The following is a 20,115-nucleotide window of genomic DNA, read 5'->3' on the forward strand; positions in this document are numbered from 1 at the left end:
ATTCTCAGTTTGTGAATACAGTTCAGTATTTTATTTTATTTTTTTTTTACATAAAGAGACAACGTACAACATATCTTACCATTGGAAAATATTGCCCCCTGTGGGAAAGACAGCTCATGACTATGCTCAGCCTTACAGGAATACATGGCTTTTGCTTGTCTGAAAGAAAAAAATCACAGGTTTACAATAAATAAGATAGCAAGGAAAAACATATTAAAATAAATTAAAACCTGGAAAGTGTAAGAACAATCAGTTGCACAAATGCAGGATGCTAAGGATTAGTTACACAGCAGTTTAGAGGAGAAAAATTATAGCAGGTAATAACTCTAAGCTTACTGGAGTTAACAAGCATGCTATTGCAGAAAAGAGACCAACACCCTACTTAGAGGTTTATCAGGAATATAATTTATAACTTCTAAAATGATTCTTTCATTCTAGTTGAAGATGACATTCCAATGAGTACTGAACTGAGCATATTGCTTGAAGCAAGTGATGGACTGCTTGGAGACAATTCAAAAGTGATCATCGAGTCATTAAAGGTCTAAACACATGACCTGTGAGAAAATATAGTTGATCTAGTCTACAGAAGAAAATTACAGAAGGCAAATAGGAGACAAAAAGGAGTAGTCGGTTGTCTAGGCTGACTGCAAAAAGGACTTAGATAATTTAAATTGCAGTAAGGGATATTTAAATCAAGTGTCTTGGGTGGATTTCAGCTTCCGTCACCTAAATTTATGTCTTTAAGTAATCTATGTGCCTAACTCCATGGACACTCCAGGCCTCCTGGCTTCTGCTATGGCAGACACCATAGCATGGTATGTTGAGAGTGCAACAAATGGTTCGCCAGGTTCCACTGCCCGTGGTGAAACCTTCAGAATGCTTCCTTAAATAACATCATCTGACATGAAGACACCTACATCTAGACAGTTAAGTATATAGATGTCTCTTAATCTGTAGCTGGAAGACTCCTCTATTGATTAGAACAGTGAAGTACTGGAAGTGCCAAGAACTGTAGAATCCCCAAATTGAAGAATTCCTATTACTAAAAAATAATTAAAAAAACCCCAAAAAAACAACCCGAAAAAAAGATGCTACACAGATATCTGAAAAAGTTAGATATTTAATGATTCTATCCCAGAGAAAGAGGACAGATTAGGTCACCTCCTGATATGGGCTTCTAGCACTTTGATTCTACAAAGTACAAAATGGGGGATTAAACATAAAAATGGACATTAGGAGTTCTCTCTAGATTCCTCCTCTTTACCTAGTACCCTGACTTCAATTTATATACTTAAAGCAATTTTTATATGATCAGTTTTTCTGAGTTTCTTTAAACTTACTGGAAACCAACATTATACCAAGTGAAGATGAACTTGTTGATTATTTCAGCTTTGTATGATGTGATGGGGAGTTACCGACTCAGCCTTCCTTTCACCCAGGATTTATCTCAGTGACCCAGTATATGACCTGTGGTGAAGTTTTTGCATACTTTTTGAGAGTATGAATATGCAAGTAACATGTAATCTATTTTGTATTTCCTCCCAAAATAGTGAGATAACAGAGCTGTAAGGTAGATTAATAACAGTGCCACTTCATAAGCATTTGCGTAAGAAATCGATCTTATTTTGTGTACCACCAATGGGGCCATGGCACTTACCTACACCGCCCTGGGGAGGTTAAGCAGGGATGGATTTTGTAAAGGGAGGAGAAGAGAACATCCCTCTACCCTGACCTCACACCCTGTGCTAATCCGTACTAGAACACCATCGTTTATCTGAATCTTTAAAATCATATGAGAACTGATGGACATATTCCAAAGTTTGTATGTGTGAGCTTTCAAAGAACGATTTCTCTCTCTGAAGAAAAAGCTTTTCTTACATTTCTCTGAAGCTGTTTTACGACTAGACTAAATGGTGTGTTTTGCCTTCATCTAGAGTGAGCAACTGACTCATCAAGGGTTCCGCTCTCAGGCTGAGATTACCAGAGGAGTCAAGAATTATGTATGAGCTGTGCCCACAATATCCAAGGGCACCTTATTTTCAGAATGCTGAAAAAATTTCTCTTAGTACTCTCATTCTGGATACAACCCCACTACTAACCAGAACAATGTAAGCATTGGACCCCTGTTTGTCTACTTTGTTTAAATGTTAGCTTGCTTTCTGGCTGGCGTAGACTGCTCTGTTTAGGACTTTTCCAAGACAATTCCTTGGTGCCTACTGTTATGAAGACCTTGTCACTTACAGGCAACAAGACAGGTATGAAGTTTCACCACTCTACATAATGTATACAAATTCATACATAATAATCTACATAACACATACTAAAATAACACAACGGGAAAGAAGATGACTTTATCACGGGTTGCACATAAACTAGAATTGAGTTTTTTAATCACAAGATCATTTTTCCTCTAAGTCAATATAACAAAAAGCGCTACAGATGCTCTAACTATACTGACCCAGACTGACAACAGTCTGATAAAACAGCTATTTCCTGTTGTGGTGGGTTGATCCTGGCTAGATGCCAGGTGCCCAGCAAAGCTGCTCTATTACTCCCCCTCCTCAACTGGACAGGGGGAGAAAAATTATGACAAAACGCTCATGAGTTGAGACAGGGACAAGGAGAGATCACTCGCCTATTACCATCACGGACAAAACACACTCGACTTGAAGAAATTAGTTTAATTTACTACCAATAAGATCAGAGTATGGTAATGAGAAATAAGAACTAAACCTTAAACCACCTTCCCCCTACCCTTCCCTTCTTTCCGGGTTTGACTTCACTCCTGATTTCTGTACCTCCTCCCTCAGGGGGACAGGGAATGAGGACTGTGGTCCATTCATCACATGGCCTCTCTGATGCTCCTTCCTCCTCACACTCTTCCCCTGCTCTAGTGTGGGGTCCTCCATGAACTTCTCCAATGTGAGTCCATCCCACAGGCTGCAGTTCTTCATGAACTGCTCCAGCATGGCTCCCTTCTGTGGGGTCACAACTCCTGCAGCAAACCTGCTCCATTGTGGCCTCCTGTCTCCATGGGGCCACAGCTCCTGCCAGAAGCCTGCTCCAGGGTGGGCTTCCCACGGGGTCACAGCCTCCTTTGGGCACATCCACGTGCTCTGGCGTGGGGTACTCCACGGGCTGCAGGTGGAGATCTGCTCCACCATGAACCTCCATGGGTGCAGGGCACAGCCTGCCCTGTCACCACAGGCTGCACCACGGGCTGCAGGGGAATCTCTGCTCTGGCTCCTGGAGCACCTCCTGCCCCTCCTTCTTCGCTGACCTTGGTGGCTGCAGAGCTGTTTCTCTCACATATGCTCACTCCACTCCTCTCCAGCTGCAGTTGCTGTTGCACAGAGGTGGGAGAGACTGAAATGTCGATTGGTTGTCTCAAAGCTTCCTTGTGTGTGTGCTTTGAGTCACGGGGTGGTGTCAGTAATGCCTCGAACATTCATCAAGGACCAGCTGTGGCCTTTGTAATTAATCTAAGGAATGTCACCCAAGGAAGCAAGAGTGTATAGAAGGATGCACCCTCTCACTCCCTTGCAACTGTATTGACAAACTCCTTAGATAAGCCTCAAAGAGGTGGACTGGGTGAAACCAGGTGTTTCTCATTGAGCACAAGGACCGCCGATCGATCACCAGCTCCACTGCATAAGCCTGATACACAATAGAGCCACAAAGTATGCCAGACACCATGCATGCATTGCAAATGACTTTGTGACTTCACCAGTGAGGAGGTGATAAGAACTGTTAAGAGGTGACCGTTTTTTGCCCCAGAAGCCAGATGATTGCTCAAGAAGCATGAAGTCAGCAGATCTGTGGGAACTGAGGCAAAAACAAAGGTAGGAAGGGCGAGCATGACCACTAACTCAACTGCTCATGGAAATCTGTGGAATGCCTGCCTCTTTCTGTCTAGTATGCAAATCAGCTGGTAAGATAAGCTTAAAAGACAACAGAGAACTTTGCTGTGTGTGCCCCCACCACTAAAAAACTGAAGACTGAGGACCAACAGGATGCTGCTGGATCCATGGTTGTGACTACTGCAACTCCACTCCGGATGCTTGCTTGATTTCTGTCTTTTCCTTCCATTCTGACCTATTGTTACCACTCTTCACTTTTAATAATAAAAACTGTTTTGGGTGTATGGCATTTGACCTTGTTTGTGTCTTCATCTTGCTCTTGGGATCACATCGAAACCTCTCCTGACACTGGATCAGGACAGCAGGTTTTCTTTCTTAAATATGTAATCCCAGGGCGCTACCACCATCACTGATGGCTCAGCCTTGGCCAGTGGTGGGTCCCTCTCGGAGCCGGCTGGCATTGGCGCTATCAGACAGGGGGAAGCTTCTGGCAGCTTCTCACAGAAGCCACCCTTGTAGTCCTCCTGCTACTAAAACCTTGCCACACAAACCCAATACACCTGTGTGGCATAATCATGGATTTTGCACATAAAAACCAGTAGAGTAACTGTTAATAACAACTGTAGTTGCAATGAATATGAGGCAATTGGTAATGAATTTAGTAAAGCACAGGGACGATTTTGAACACAATTAATATGTAGCACCTCATTACTTAGTGGCATGACTATTAGGCCAGTTTCCCATGTTATAAATGGGACATCTGTGTAATACTGTAACAAAAGGCATTTAAGACCATAATAAACCAGAACAGCATTATTTTAAGTTATTCTCAAAATGCGACGATTTTTACTCCCCTTAGAAAAAGTTGAGAAAATAAATGCAATTTGTTCTTATATTCTCTTATGTCCTCTAAACTATTCTGTTTTCAGCTTCCAATTTTACCTGATTCAGGTATGTTTACCTTAAAAGTAAAAAGAAGATAAGAAGAAAACATGGAATCTGATTTCCTCAGTTCTGGAAAGAGAAAGCTTCCCAGCATCTGACATTTAGACAGATACACAAAGTACAAAGAAGTCAGTTTCTCAAAAGCTCATGAATTACAGGATTTTTCCCATTACCTTGCTCCTGACACAGAGTAATTACATCCCAATGTTATGTGCCAACTGTCTGTGATGGTATAATGAGAGATTCTATGAATATTTAATGATAATTCTGGAGCAATTTTCAAGCCTCTGGTTATTGCCTCCACACTCAATTTGATTACTTAGGTTCTTGTATTAGTTATTAGTTGCTTCACCTTTATCATGCTAGAAGCATTAACCATGAAAGGGGCTTGCAGATTCTTGGGCATTTTTGTGTGTGTGTGGTTATGAAAACAGACATTCTTACTTACATGTTAATGCTGTCCTCCCTACAAACAAGGCTGTATGTGATAACATCACCTTCATCTATTATGGTTCTCTTAAGATGATGCTAATAGTCCAAGAAGAGTGTGATTCATGTCGTTTAGTGCAGAGAAAAAAAAACAACTTCAGAAAATGTTACCCACATTTCCTAGAAGTTCATTCTTTCCATGACTTTACTGGATAGACTCCAGATGAGAAAAATGCATTTTTCCTTTCTGTACTTTTTATCACATTTGTTTTGAGCCCATAATGATAAACTTATACTAGCAGTCAAAAGGTCAGGGCTCATCACATCATAAATTATTTTGTTTGACTACATACAGTCAACAACACCTCAGATCCTTTTAGTAATAACAATAACAACATCAACAACAATATATTTAGAAGTTATAAATAAGTTTTAAAACTATGCTCTGGCCCTAATGAGTTTTCAGTCTAGCCAGACAAAGACAAGTGAGAAGAGGAATGAATGAGGAAAACACATGAATCTCTCTCTGATGACTCATAAATTAATACTATCCTATGGGAAGAAGAAAGGTTTATAGACTCCTGGAAATGGCAGACTTAGAGCCAAGCTCGACTTACTAGAAAACACTGGTCTGGTCTGGGCAAGGCATGCCAGGTGTTTAAGAAAACGCAAAATATAGCACAAAAAACCCCACAGAATAATGACTGGGAAAGGTATTTAATCATGTGGGTGGGAGGGGAGCATGGGTCTAGAGGGCTTCGTAATGTCAGCTTACTCCTATTAAAGTCCCAGACCAGCACCTAGCACCTACAGTTAGAGCTGTTTGCTGTCACCAACTCCTCCTTCCCATTTTTCTAGGTATGTTTTTCTAATCAAAATCCTTCGTCTCATAATGCAGTTTCTCACTTCAGGAGACTTGACCTTCTGTGTACCTCTAAATGGAGGTCAAGAAAATGCAGAGTCAGGGATTATGTGTTGGTGCATTTTTGTACACAAGCTGCAATAGAGACCTCAGGACTTACTAAGACTGTTATCTAACTGCAGTATTTGTGAAAGTGGGAAGAAAGGTTCCTTTGCCTCTTTCAAGTGCATACTAGATTAGCAATGAGGATTGGTCTCAGTGTACACAGTAGCTTAATACCAGAGTGATGGAGATGGATGAATAATAAACTTGAAATCAGAAGGGAAGGAATGGAAAGACTGAGAAGTAACTATGGAATTGGAAAAAGCAAGCACAGACCGGACAAGGCAAAACATTGTGGTCTTCTCTGTCCAATCCTAAAACACGTACTGTGGCCTCTTATTTTCTTTCTGACTAAAAGAAATCTGTCCAAACTGGTAGTGCTATGGCAACAGGTACTCACATACACAAGGAGAGAAAACAGCCAGGTCAAACACAATGTTCCAGCATTAAAAAAGAAAAAGGGACACACACATTCATAACAGAGATACTGCATTATACAAAATCAGGAAGGAGGGTTGCAAAGAGTACTTGGAAGAACTTAAGTAAAGACTGGGTTGCTGTGGTGGTAAAGCATCACGTGCAAAAGTATTTGCTGAAATACAGAAAACAATGTGAGACTGCAAAGTCATAGAGGTACTTTTGATCCATCTACTGTACAAATGACCACAACAAACAGATGCTTCAAGTAGGAATGAAGCTACTTGGAAACTGTAATGTATAGGGAAGCAGCAGCTTAAACTTTCAAAACTAGTCATTTTAGCATGGTAAATTACCCCTGCATAGAATCCAAAAGTATTTCTGTTCCATAAGTACTGAAATACTTCAGTATTTCTGGTATCATACCAGACAGCTTAAAAAGTTTCTGTCTTACACTCTGTCCTGCCTACTCATTAGACAGTAGTTCTGAACGCAGAAGGCCTTTCTACTGGGCGTATCAAGACGTAATTACCATGATTTCTACATACTTCGGAGCAAAAAAAAAGTCCATACTTCCATTTTAAATCATCTTTCACAGAATTGTCTAGGTTGGAAAAGACCTTGAAGATCATCCAGTCCAACCATTAACCTCACACTGACAGTTCCCAACTACACCAGATCCCTCAGCGCTATGTCAACCCGACTCTTAAACACCTCCAGGGATGGGGACTCCACCACCTCCCTGGGCAGCCCATTCCAAGGCCTCACAACCCCTTCTGGAAAGAAATGCTTCCTAATATCTAGTCTAAACCTTCCCTGGTGCAACTTGAGGCCATTCATTCCCTCTTGTCCTATCGCTTATTACTTGGTTAAAGAGGCTCAGCCCCAGCTCTCTTCATGTTCTTAACATGCATGAGAGGTAAATAAAAGCTGTTTCTGAAGTGCAAAATCGTACTCGGTCTTAAGCAGCACTATAAGAACGGTCGAGCTACTTCAGATCTCTTCCTCATTCTGCCTGCTGACCTCTCATTTTCCATTCTCCTTGTCACTGTTACTTCTTAGGAAGGCTGAAGTAGAGGAGCTATTAAGCCTTTCAGCATTTGTGGCTTTGTTATCCGCTCTCCATATCCATTATCAAACTGAGACTTTTTCCTTTGTCAGATTTTTGCCTCTTACATGCTTTTTATATACAGATACTGGTAGCTCAGACTCTGACGAACAACAGGGGAGAGTTTACAAGAAGGGAGTAATACAAAATAGGAGAAGGAACAGTGTTGCAGGTGAAATGATACAAGACTGGTGAAGCAGTTACCACTCTCAGCTTAAGGCACTGGCTTAAGAACATTCCAATGTCTTCATTTATACTTTTCTTCCTTAAATTATTGCCCTGTTCTTTTCATACCTCTTTCCTCTCCTGCCACTCTCTTTTTTGGTCACTGTACAGTTCATGTGTTACACGGTACAAGAACAGCCTTGATTCTTGTAAGCTGCTTCTCTCCAACAAAATCAGTAGGCCTTTGCGTGTCAGCTTTCTCTTTCTCTCCCCTGCTAGATCTGTCAGAGAGGACAGCTGCATTCCACTGCCATATATCTCAGTACACACTGGCATCTTCCTTTACAGCTGTGCTACTTTAGATTACTACTTCTGGATTCATGGCTTGATTCCCCCCCACCCCCTGACTCCACTGCTCAACAGTTCCAGTGATCCTGGTATCAGTGATTAAAGCGATGGACAAAAACGTATGTTCTGTCTCAAAGATATGTTCTTTGAGAACTCAAAGAAATGCAGGGACAGCGAAGAGAGCAGACTTTTCCCCACATCCATTTATTTGATTATCTGTTTTAGTCTATTAATTGTAAGGGGGTTAATAAGGTATGGAACATACTGGTTCCTAGATGAACACTCATCAGAACGTTCTAAATCAATTTAATGTAAGAATGAATCAAATCCACCAAATAAATGCAAACAATTGTAAAGAAAATGTAAATAATTCCTGCTGTCCACTGTCAAGAAGAAAGGACAACAGTTTCTCCAGGGAGATACTAAGGCATACAAGGTGTGATGGTAAAGACAGAAATCTTGAGTAAATTAATCCTGAACTTTCTAAAGCTGTTGTTACTGAAGATCTGCCCATATGACCAAAGTACCATAAACTAGCATGGTTGTCACTCTGCTGAAAACATATATATACAAACAGCTGTATGGAGTAAATACAGCACCCTCAACCTAATATAAATCCTGTTAATTTACTCTTGTAGCTGTGTCCTTAAGCAGATCATTAACCTGAGCATCTCTCACTGCAATTCCCCCAGATGACAGAATAGCCAAACTGGTTGTTATTGTCTACTAGATTTTGCTTTTTTTTTGAGAAAGGATGAGTTTAATAAACCACAAAAGTTTCACATGTCACATGATGCTGTCCAAAACACATAGAACAAAGCTCCAACACTTCTATTTCAGTCTTTGAAGCCAGAAAACAGAAAGGATTTTACAAATTGTTATACAGTATAAAAGACTTACCGTCCTGAAGAAACTTGTTTAAGTGAACCAGCACTTTCAAACAACTGCGCTCTTGCAGCCACTCTGAAAATAAAAGCACCACCTTGCTTTATAACTCGCCATTAATTAAATACGCAGACTAGGTTCACTTTTAACCATCTAAAGACATGGACACTTTTTTTGAAATTGTTTTAATTGTTACTTGGAGAAACAGAGGTAATTCAAAAGTTGAATTTAAGTCCCTATTCAGCAGAATTCTTAAGGGCATAAGCTAACTGGGGCCACTGACTTCCACATGCTCCAGTGACTTCCTGAGTTAGCAAGGGAAATCTCAACTCCCTATAATTTAAAATTATATTCATGGATGGCCAATAGATAAATCGGAAATGCTTTTACTGTCAGTCTGTCACTATTATGCTGTCTTGAGCTGTGCAGGATTCTCTGTTTAAGTAGGACACAACAGCCTGTGAAATGACTACCGTGATTCCTTCCAGTTTAAAAAGTGGAAAGGCTGAATGGAGTCCTGCAGTATGTGGAGAATTTTGGTGCTCTGCAGATCTGGAGATCACTTGTTCATGGGGACAGGAAAATTCTGGGTCAAAGTCAGGATTACAGCAAAGATCTTTTGACTCTTAAGACTGTCCTAAATGCACTGAGAAACATTGCTAACCCAAATCTCAACAAACTAAATTGTAACCTCTATTGCTTAGAACTATCCTCCTCTCAACATACCCCCCCCCCCCCCAGAAAAACAACTGTTAGAAATCAACTATTCAACATGTAGCAACCAAAGACATTTCAGAGAAAAGTCTGGGGCTTTTTTTTCCTTCCTCCTATTTTGGCCTTACACAAACAAAATCTGATGATCTTCTTGACTTAACAGCATGGACGGTAAGTAGCATTTATGCTCCTTGAAACATTAAATTCCAGGAGAACCAGAATTAATACACTAATTACTTTCCAAAAATATTTCTTCATTACAGACCTTATCTGTAGTCTATTGAAGCCAATGGGAGTCTTTCAATCGATTTAACAGACTTTGTGCCATGACTCCTTTGTTTACAATTTTAATAACGCTAGATAATTCACAAATACAGAAATATTAAAATCAAGTATTTGTGGATGCTTTTTCAACTACTTATGTATCTCTCTAGGATCACTTTATAGAGACAATACCGTAACAACACAAATCTCCAAAGTGTCTTGATGACTTACACAGATCCTGGTCTTTGATAGCCATTACTTGATGCAGTATCTAATCTTAATCTCCTGCACATTTTAGGAGGCAAATCAGGGTTTGGTGGAACCTTTGGTGTATCTTTGGTATCTGTTGAAGATAAGCTCTGTATAGATCCACTGCAGCTTTTGTTACCTAAAGAAAACAACCAAATTATAGGGAATAGTAAAGCTAATTTGAAGTTGTTTCACAAGATGCGTAACATGCAAAATAAAGTTGTTGGGGTTTTTTTTAAGAGGAAAAATAGTTAAAGAAAGTACTTACTAAGAGAGAGCAGAAACAGCCTTTCAGGCAGAAAGTCAGGATAAAAGGACCAACAATAAGAATGAAGAAATGACATAAAACTGTGAAGGGTAAAAAATTACACTGCACTTAACTGGCTAGATAGTACATTCACTAAAAAGTGACAATAAAAACAGTATTTATGAAGTAGTACGCTGCATAGAACTGTAGAAAAAATTCATGGTGGAAGGGGTCTCAGGAAGTCATCTGGTCCAAATTCCTGCTCAAAGCAGCATCCACTATGAAATCAGACCACATTAATTTGTAAGAATTAATATTTCAGTATCCACAGAAGCTTCATGCAGTTTAAAAAAAAAACAACACTTAGGAATTAATGATCATGATTTGCCTAAAATATTCATACTGTAACTTAATAAAACAGAGCTATAGCTGTACAGACTGTATTGTGCACAAGAAAGGTCCTTGATGAATACAAGGCATGGCCACATGTTTCCTTTAAGATGACCTATCTGTAGACTGCTGCCTTTACATTCTGCAAGACAAGAACTGCATCTACTTCTGTGTTTCTCTATTCTCAAGAACAACAGATGCTTAATAATGCTTTAAAAGAGATCCCAAAATATACAAACAATACCTATAATATTGAGTTATTCTGCAGTATTATTCTGTATTATAAATTACTGTTAATGATAATTATGTATTCTACATTATTAATACTGTTAATATAACACTAATTCATAACTGGAAGTCTTAGGAAAACTCTTGTACACTCCATGACGGGCAGAGGGGAGAGAACTTGGCACATAACCACATATTTAGTCTGCCTGTTCTTGTATTACTTACACTATTGACAGCTCAGTGGCAAACCTGGCACTTGCACTCAGTCCTCTGGAGCTCACTGTTTCAGTGCTGACTGTTAATATTCATAATCCAAAACACTGCTAATATACTGATTTCAAGAAGGTGTTTTTTCTAAAGTAATTTCCACATAGCTGTCAACATAGTGCAGTATCACCTCATGTACTCACAGAGGCACAGCATACACAGGCATTCCAGCTAAATCAGCATTTCACAGAATGGTCTAAATTAAAAAGCTACGTTTGTAAGCTTCTCTGTCTTGTAACAAGCCTTGTCTACAGGCTTATTTGGGACATAGGCTCAGTTTAGGTGCTCTGAGGGTGTTCTTTGAAGCAGCATCCTTCTTTGACAGAACAGGAAGCCTGGCGTTCTAACCTGTGCACTGTAATTGAATTTCTAAAGTTGGGTTTGCAATTGTTATGGTTGTTCTTTCACATCATGTCCATACACAGGACCATTCAGCCATAATCTTGTGTTCAAGGTAATCTACTTGCAGTAATGGATAAAAAACCATGTAAGTAGTGCAGAATAAAGCACCTATTTCATCAGCAGGGTTTCAGACATACATTTCAGGCCAGGGATTACCTTTTTATCCCATCTATCCAGTCCTACCTCAAAGGCACTGACGGTAAAAACCGTAACTAAAAAAACCCCCTAACCCTAGAAACCACCTTTCCTTCAGTCTATTTCAGACAATTTAAGAGATGCAGTTGTCAAAACTTATTTGTTGTTAGGTACTAGGTATCTTAAGCCTAGAGCTTTTCAAATTTAAATGCTAGATTTGATCAGTATTAATCATGTTGCAAGGATTCATTCCTTTGACACTGATAAACCATAGCTACCAACTCTTCTTACAAACCAGTAATCTCCCTACAAGTCAGTGGTCTAGATGAGGCATAGCAGGATAGAGAGTGCTCTAAATCTGAGAAACACTGATGTATTTTCAGCTGTGTGAATTGTACAGGTAACAAACAATGAAAATGTATCAGAACCAGTTTGAAAACTGAAAGAACATACCACAAAAATTAAAAAAATAAACAAAAAAATAATAATTAGCTTTCAGATACAGCTCTCATTTTCTGATGCATCACAGTAAACACTGATGTTGTAAAAGACCTTGGAAATTACCTTCAGCTGACGGAATTGATCTAAGGGAAGATGCTGAAGACCTTTTCAGCCCAGACAGATTGTATGAACTCTTTTTGGTCAAGTCTGTTGGTGGAGAGGCATTCTCTGGTCCAGTGACAGAAGCTACACTTTGGCAGTCCGACTCCACATCTGTTTTGGTTGCATCCTCCTTTGATGAGGATTCTGGACTAGTAGTCCAGAGGCCTGAACTCTTCTGGCCATTAGAAGAAGGGGGAGAGGCAATCCATGGAATCCCTCCCGACTTCTCCCTGGGCTGTGAGGGTGCGCATTTGGTGGTGCTGTTCTGCTCAGAGGAGTGAGAAGAGAGAGATTCAATGCTGCCCATGGGAGTGCTGTCTGGGCTACTACTGTATGAGTCACCTAGGGAGGAATGAGGGAAAAGGAGAGAGAGAAAAAAAAAATTACATTTTATAATCATGTGCATTTTTCTCATGCCATCTTTAGCCCCATGTACCTTACTTGTCACCAAATTCACTGATCTATGGTTTCACAGGCAATGATTCTTAAGGCAAAATACGTATTTAGTTACTCAAAGTTTCACACATATTCCTATCTTTAACCTGGAAGAGTTGCCTTTCATGGTTGTTTCTTTATATCTGATGAACATAGTGGGCTACAGTCTAAACTATTTTACATTGAAGTTTGGATTTTAAAAGAACTGCCTGAAATAAAATAATCTTTAGAAAATTCAACAGTTGCGATGCTGCAATATCTCTGTGGTGAATATCTTGCTGGATTTCCATCATAAGGCAAATGTTGCAGTGCTTGTCACACTTATGTTCTTAAATGCATGACTTTATTGCCAGAAGGCACAAGAATTAAGTTTTACTCTTCAGTTATCAAGCTGCTGAAGATCTCTGCAGTCTCTGTAAGACCAGTCCCTAAGTCTACCTACAGATATCCTATATTCTGAGTTATCATACCTTTTGTGAAGTATCTATCCTGTAGGACAACTCATTCCTTTATTTACAACTTGAATGTTGAACATTTGATGAATTTCTTTAATTAGGTTGATACTAGAGAAATGTACCTACCTACACACAAATCTTTGTACTGATCTTGTTTCCACTACTCTTTTACAAGAAAATGCAGGAATACCCTAAAGAAATTTGCTGATGATATAAAGGTAAGAACAGTCATCAGAACTGAGGGAGGACTGGCCTATAACACAGTGAGGACTGAGTTATTTTGAAGACTGGATTCAGTCTAGTGAGTCATACATTAGTTTCTAGTAGGATTTTTTCCTAAAAGCTAGGAGATATAAATCACAAATTTCACGAGCAGCAGAGAATGCATATTCTTCAACCACACAGTAGTTATAAGATAACAACATGATCCAGCTGCTTTTGCCTCCAAATGTTTCAATATCCTCGGCAACAAGCGACCATAACCACACACAATATGACAGATAAGGTCACAAATACCAGTGCCTTGTGTAGCGTGTGGATCTGACAACAGTAGTGCCACTGTTACAGTAGTGGGAAATATTCTGTCCACTTCTGGCCAGAATTCTGGTATTCCAGATTAGACTGTCCCCCATTTTGCCACTTTACAGGCTATTAGTCCCTTCAACATTGCAAGACTGGCTGAAGCCTAAATTTGCCTGATGCATTTTCTTTAATTTTCTGTCATTCCCAACCATTTGAAACCTCTATCTCATTTTCTCATGCCTTACAGAATTCATTAATTTATTGCAATATAGTTGTCTGTTTCATTTAAATGATGACTTAAAACATCTAGTACTTTAGAAACTGCTGTTTCCAGAAGCCAAGGCTCTCTCTTGCCTGTATCCAGCCATACTTAGAGACAGTTGGCAAGGAGAATATCTCTGCTTCTGCCTTGGCCTTCCAGGCAATAAGTGAGATCTTAACCGTAACTTGTGTAAACAAGTGCTAAGCTTGAGCTAATAAGCAAAGCACAAGTGGAGAGCTCTTGGGTCAATACCTAGTTCCAAGCAAGCCACCAGCACAAGACGTGTCTGAATGAAGAAGCATGACCTTGCATATGCTCTGCAAAATACCTGCATAGAAATGCCCCTTTTTTACGCTGGAATTCATTCATTGCAGTTACACAGTGAAAACCAGTTGAAACTTGCCCCATTTGTCCTCTGGTGAATGTAACTAATGGTTCCTCTGTAGCTTCTTACTCAGGATCCCATGCCATTCACACTGGCAAATGATGTGTAGGCAGCTATTGCTCTCATTTAGTATTTAAACTCTTACTGGCAGGAATCATGTAACATAAACCTATGGCAAATGCAGCACCTGTGCAAAAGTATACTGAAGATACCGTTCCTAACATTACAGACTTAAGAATTACTACAGATCCTCAAGAACAGATAAACCTTAACTGTGGATTAGTTTACTGCACCAGTTTCATGTACATCTCCTTGAGGAACCAACAGACACAGAAGTTCTTTTTGAAGTCTGTTGTAGTAGTGGAACTGTTAACAACTTAATCTTTGATAAAGTTTCAATACTTCTTACTGATACAGTCAGTAGGTAAAAAAGTTATGGCTCACTATATGAAAATGAAGTGAAACTTCTTAATAGTCTCACCTACATGAAAACGAATAAGCATTCTAAGCAGCAATTAATTATAAACATAACTCCCTGGTGTTAAACGTAAGCCATATGATAAGTACACTTTTTATCAAAAAAAATATTACTTTGTTTCTAATGCAAAAAAACTAACAAAACTTTCAGTGGTTTTGGCAACCTAGGCAGTGGGACCACAGGTTCATGCATGTGAAAAAAGCTAAGCAATGTTTTTGATCTCCTGACCTTGACGGAATGATATTTATTAAAGGAGAGGAAAGATTCTATTTACAGCTTCACAACCTTACTCATCTTACAAAGAAATGAGATGAACTTCATATAATGAACTTCTGAGTTCCAAAGCTGACTACATTAAGATTAGAATATAAAGTCTACTCTAAATCATTTCTGAACATGGTATGCAACACAAGACATGCCTAAAAGCAAACATCCTTCCTCATCTGAGAGAAGCAAGGAATGCAGTCATTAAACAGTGTGGCTAGGATTCAGAGAGGCTAAAAAGCTGATGAAACCCCAGCAGGTATGCTTATAATTATTGGAATACAATATGTATTGGATATTATTCAGGAAAGTTAAAAGACAAGACCTAAAAAAGAAGATAGCCAATAACAAGGACAAACTCACTGTCAGGATCTGCTAGACATGGTGTATATCTTCCTTTGGGTTTACGTGAACCTGTAGAGAGACAAATTGCTCTTGTCCTTCTTGAACCCGATCGGGACTGAGGTTGGGGAAGAGGAATATTGGGGTCTGGTGCCGTGTGAAATATCTGCATGATTAAAAAACCAAAACCAAAAACAATTAACCCATAAACAACAGAGGTACTCTTACACTTCCATTATTAATCCTTTTGTTTTCCTCACTACTGTGCCTTAAAAAAATTCTGTAATAGTCTCACATATTACAAAAGAGTAAATTCACAGAATTTCTCATTTTACAATCCAAGAAGCACGATACTGAGCTGTACTTAAAATTTATACTAATTATATAAAAATATTTGTTTAAATAGCTTTATTTTCTAGCCATTTTAAGAAGTTCTTAACAGTCTAAATTGTAAAACATACAATAGGTGCCTACCACTAACTCCTGCCCAAGAAGTAATATATTTTTTAAATATTATGAAAAGATTTTTTTTTTTTTCTGTGTTCCCGTGAAAGCTTTTGTATGTCATAGAAATGTGTCATAGTCGTAAACTACTACAATCCAGTTTGTATTTCAGAAAACCACTTTAACTTGCCAAACAAGTCAAGTTTGATCAGGAACATCTTTATATTTGGAGCATCTTCTGGTTTTTATCTTTTACATACCACTGTTACCACTGCTCAATTTTGCACTTCATTGCTGCAGAAAATACTCAAATTTTTATGGGTATCTGATTACCGTAATCTGACACAGGTACACATAAATTTTTTAAGAACTCTTTGCTGATAAATTTGGCAAGTCTGAATTTCTATCACCTGTTCTGCAATATCCAAGACACATGCAGCAGAGGTCTTAAAAGGCCCTAAAAACCTTCTTGAATACTTCTAGTAAAAGTTTTAATTGCCTTGGAGGATGATCAAAGCAAAAAATATAGCTAAAAGATTTGCAGGTTTTAATTCCAAATCTTCTTTCTCACTTATTCCTCCCAGTGTAGACTGTAAAATCTACTGAGTACCTCATGGCATTCTGTGGAAGGAAGTGGAATTAGTTCTGTGGAATGGAGAAGAAGTTTTACAGAGGAAGATTGCCTGAATAAGCTACAGAAGGAATCAGAAGTGTCCACAGGGCCAAGTGTTGTAGTTTATAATACCATGCAATGCCAAAATATGTCTCTGCAAGAATTTCTGGACCCTCCATCAATACGGCACTCCCAGAAGAGGATGAAGTGAACAATGAGAAGGTACCTCCATGCCATTCACAGAAGTGAAAGAAAGCAAATATACCTCCCACAGTAGAAAATACTTTAATGGACATCTTGAGATGGTCTTGAAGTACATTAATACTGTATTAGCATTAGTGAGTAGCACATCAATACAAAAACATGTCTGCAGACACAGAAATAGAGCAAGGGTGATTTTGGCTGTGCAGTCATGGTCTTTGTATTGAATAAGCTGGTCATTTTCTGGAGGGGAAATTCACTGTTGGAAACATATAAGATGTAGGTTTTCGAGTTACAGCCAAGGAGGCTATCAGTATCATATCAGTCTTGGGGAGTCCCTGTGAAATATAATGATAATACAAAGCAGTACTGTCAGTACTTAGTGACCAACCAGTGCAGGGGATCCTGGCATTACCTGGGAACTGCCTCTTTGCTGAGTAATGTGAAATGGAAGAAACACAAAGTTTTTCAATTTGTTAGTCATCAGAGAAGGTAATTATATATATTAACAAAAGATTGCCTAAATAAAATTTATTTTTATGACTAAGTAAAGGAGGTCTTGACTATTCTGATGAGTTCTGAAATCAAATAGTTTAAAATAAAATAAAATCTGAGGAGGCTTTCCAGTGAATGTGATATGTTCAACGGTAGTGACTGAAAGTGTTTAAGATTTCATGGATTTCCCTTCTCAAGCCCTGAAAGAGTTCTTATTCAGTGTTTCAGGAAAGAGTTTGAGATGGACCTTTGCTGTCACTGGTCTCTTTGGAGAAACCAAAATAAACCAGGCAGTCACAGACATGCCTTTTTTCAAAACCAAAGAAGTACCTAGTGAAGTTTGTTTGTTCCAGAGTATTCAAGAACTTTTAAATCACAAAGATGTGCTGGGCTTAAAACCTGTAACTAGGAATAAAACCTCATCTAAAATACATTATTTTTTACTTTTGATTTTTTACTTTTCATCTAGCATCTACACACATGAAAAATGACACACTGCACAGAAATGGGGGATTCTGTTAGGGATCCACGTTGATGCTGCTCATGAAAAGAGGAACTGAAGGATGATTAGGGTTTCATGATATCAGAAGAGACTAGGTCTCCACTGTGCAGCTGACATATCCCCAAAGGACAGCAATGGCCAGAAAGTCTCTGACCTGATACACTCAGAGGAGAATCTACGCATTTTATCCAGAGTGAACCTTCATACGTGGCTAGCATGAGAGATGGAGAAGCTGGGAGCAAAGTTATGAACCTCTTATTGTGTTTCTAGATAGCAATCTTCAGAAAGCAACTGAAGATTCAGAGGAACTCCTTCAAAGCACAGGAGGTTATGCCTTGGATTTGTACCTTGCACAGCCACAAACGACTTGCTAGGAATACAGATCCATAGCATGGAGTGGGAAGAAGGTATACTTTCCATCAATGACCTTCTAATAAATGCTGGATTTCTTAAGAACTTAATGATGGCAATGAAAATGAAATCTTAGTTCCACTTCATCACAAAACAGTCAGATAATGTCTTTCTACCTTTTCATAATGCTCTATCAGAATTTCAACGACGATATTCTGAAACTTAATGTTCATCATAGCAGCCACGGTTTCTTCTTGGGCTCTCATCAGAGTTGGTCCAAAGATAACACCAAGGTTGGATACAGTCATTAGATTTTGCTGACTGTGTAATGATACCCTTTAAATGAACACAAACAATATGCAATTAAATTGTTGTGCTAAACTACAATTCCAACAGGCAAAAGCCTGTTAAGTCTACTTCTTTAACAAGATCCCAAGTTCATGCCTCCCCTTTAAAAACATTTTTAAAACTTTTCCTTTTACTACAGTCAAAATATAGTATAGTACAACTACTATATTTCCATTAAGGCTCCCATCCTGCAATAATTTAATGGATAATGAGCACGTCTTCCTAGAGCAAGTATTTAAGTTCCTGACATAATTGACAAGGAAAAGCAACTATTTTTGAAGGCCTCCACAGAGAGATCCAGACCATCTAATGCTTCAGAATCTTAAGTGAGGCACCTATTTCTCTCCAATGATTATAAAGGAACTTAAATACTTGATGTTGGATTGACTGAAAATATTATGTGATAACAGAGGTCAACCATATACTTTAGCTTTCATGTAAAGGAAAGAAGCTTAGTTACTGAAAACACTTAAATTGCAACAGAATCTCTTTATTAGCATGTTGAAAACACGGCATCACTGGGGTCAGTGAAATCATTGTTTCTGTGGTATAGATACCTCTAGATGACCATAATGACACCTTCTAGCTTTAAAATATATTAACCTTTTACTTCTGTATAATCTGTTATCACTTACTGTACATTTTCTGTCATTTTTCTCAATGTAGAATTCAGAAACTTAATTCTTCCCATTTACCAGATAGTAAAATGAAAACCATCAATCAGTAATCCTCAATGCCTATTTTCTCTCCTTATAAGATTTGCCAAATAAAAAACATACCATCATTAATCCTTCAAAATAACTGCCAGTGATTCCCCAGTCACAGCTGCCCTATTGCCTCCTGTTTGAGAATATGCCAAGTAAAGATTCTATAATTGCCTTAATGCTTAATTTTACTGGATCTGCTACCAAACAGAATCAGTTATTGAGACATTTGTTCACATTTTCTTCTTCCTTCTCACTGCTGTCTTGAGAAGCTGAGCCTTTTTAGCCATTTCCTACATAATTAAAATAACTCTTGTACCTTTGTAAATTAAGAAGCAGTAAAATCTATAAAATACTGGAAGACTAGCAGATAGGATCAAACTTTATCTTTTGATTTTCTCTGACAGCCTTCATTAATCAGGTTTATGGAGACATCTGCTATGTTTTCCTTCCAATAATATTCTTAGATAGCTTGATTTGTTCCTAACATGTTATACAAACATTAGCAAAATGACCTATAAAATGTCAGAATTTCATAGCAAATAACACAAATACTATCCCCTTACAAAGGTTAGAAAGCCAGTGACAAAGGCAACTGGGAGATTTTGTTAGGATAGGATCAAACCCTTGTCTGGACTCACACATTACCCTTTCTCTCAGTTATCACTGTTGAGTAGGCACTAATGATACACAG

General features: G+C 38.7%; 1 protein-coding gene across 1 annotated transcript in view; it reads right to left on the reverse strand.

Annotated features, from left to right (window-relative positions):
• ARHGAP42 (Rho GTPase activating protein 42) overlaps positions 1–20,115 on the reverse strand; it is a 172,981-nt gene that overhangs the window by 4,872 nt on the left and 147,994 nt on the right. Inside the window, exons 18-23 of the mRNA XM_074916689.1 lie at positions 18,546–18,705; positions 15,785–15,929; positions 12,582–12,962; positions 10,331–10,487; positions 9,137–9,199; positions 80–159 (exon numbers count right to left, since the gene is read on the reverse strand). Coding sequence (XP_074772790.1) covers positions 80–159; positions 9,137–9,199; positions 10,331–10,487; positions 12,582–12,962; positions 15,785–15,929; positions 18,546–18,705 — 986 coding nt within the window. The remainder of the gene's footprint in view (positions 1–79; positions 160–9,136; positions 9,200–10,330; positions 10,488–12,581; positions 12,963–15,784; positions 15,930–18,545; positions 18,706–20,115) is intronic.

Source organism: Athene noctua, chromosome 1, assembly GCF_965140245.1.
Source record: "Athene noctua chromosome 1, bAthNoc1.hap1.1, whole genome shotgun sequence".
Classification (NCBI taxonomy): domain Eukaryota; kingdom Metazoa; phylum Chordata; class Aves; order Strigiformes; family Strigidae; genus Athene; species Athene noctua.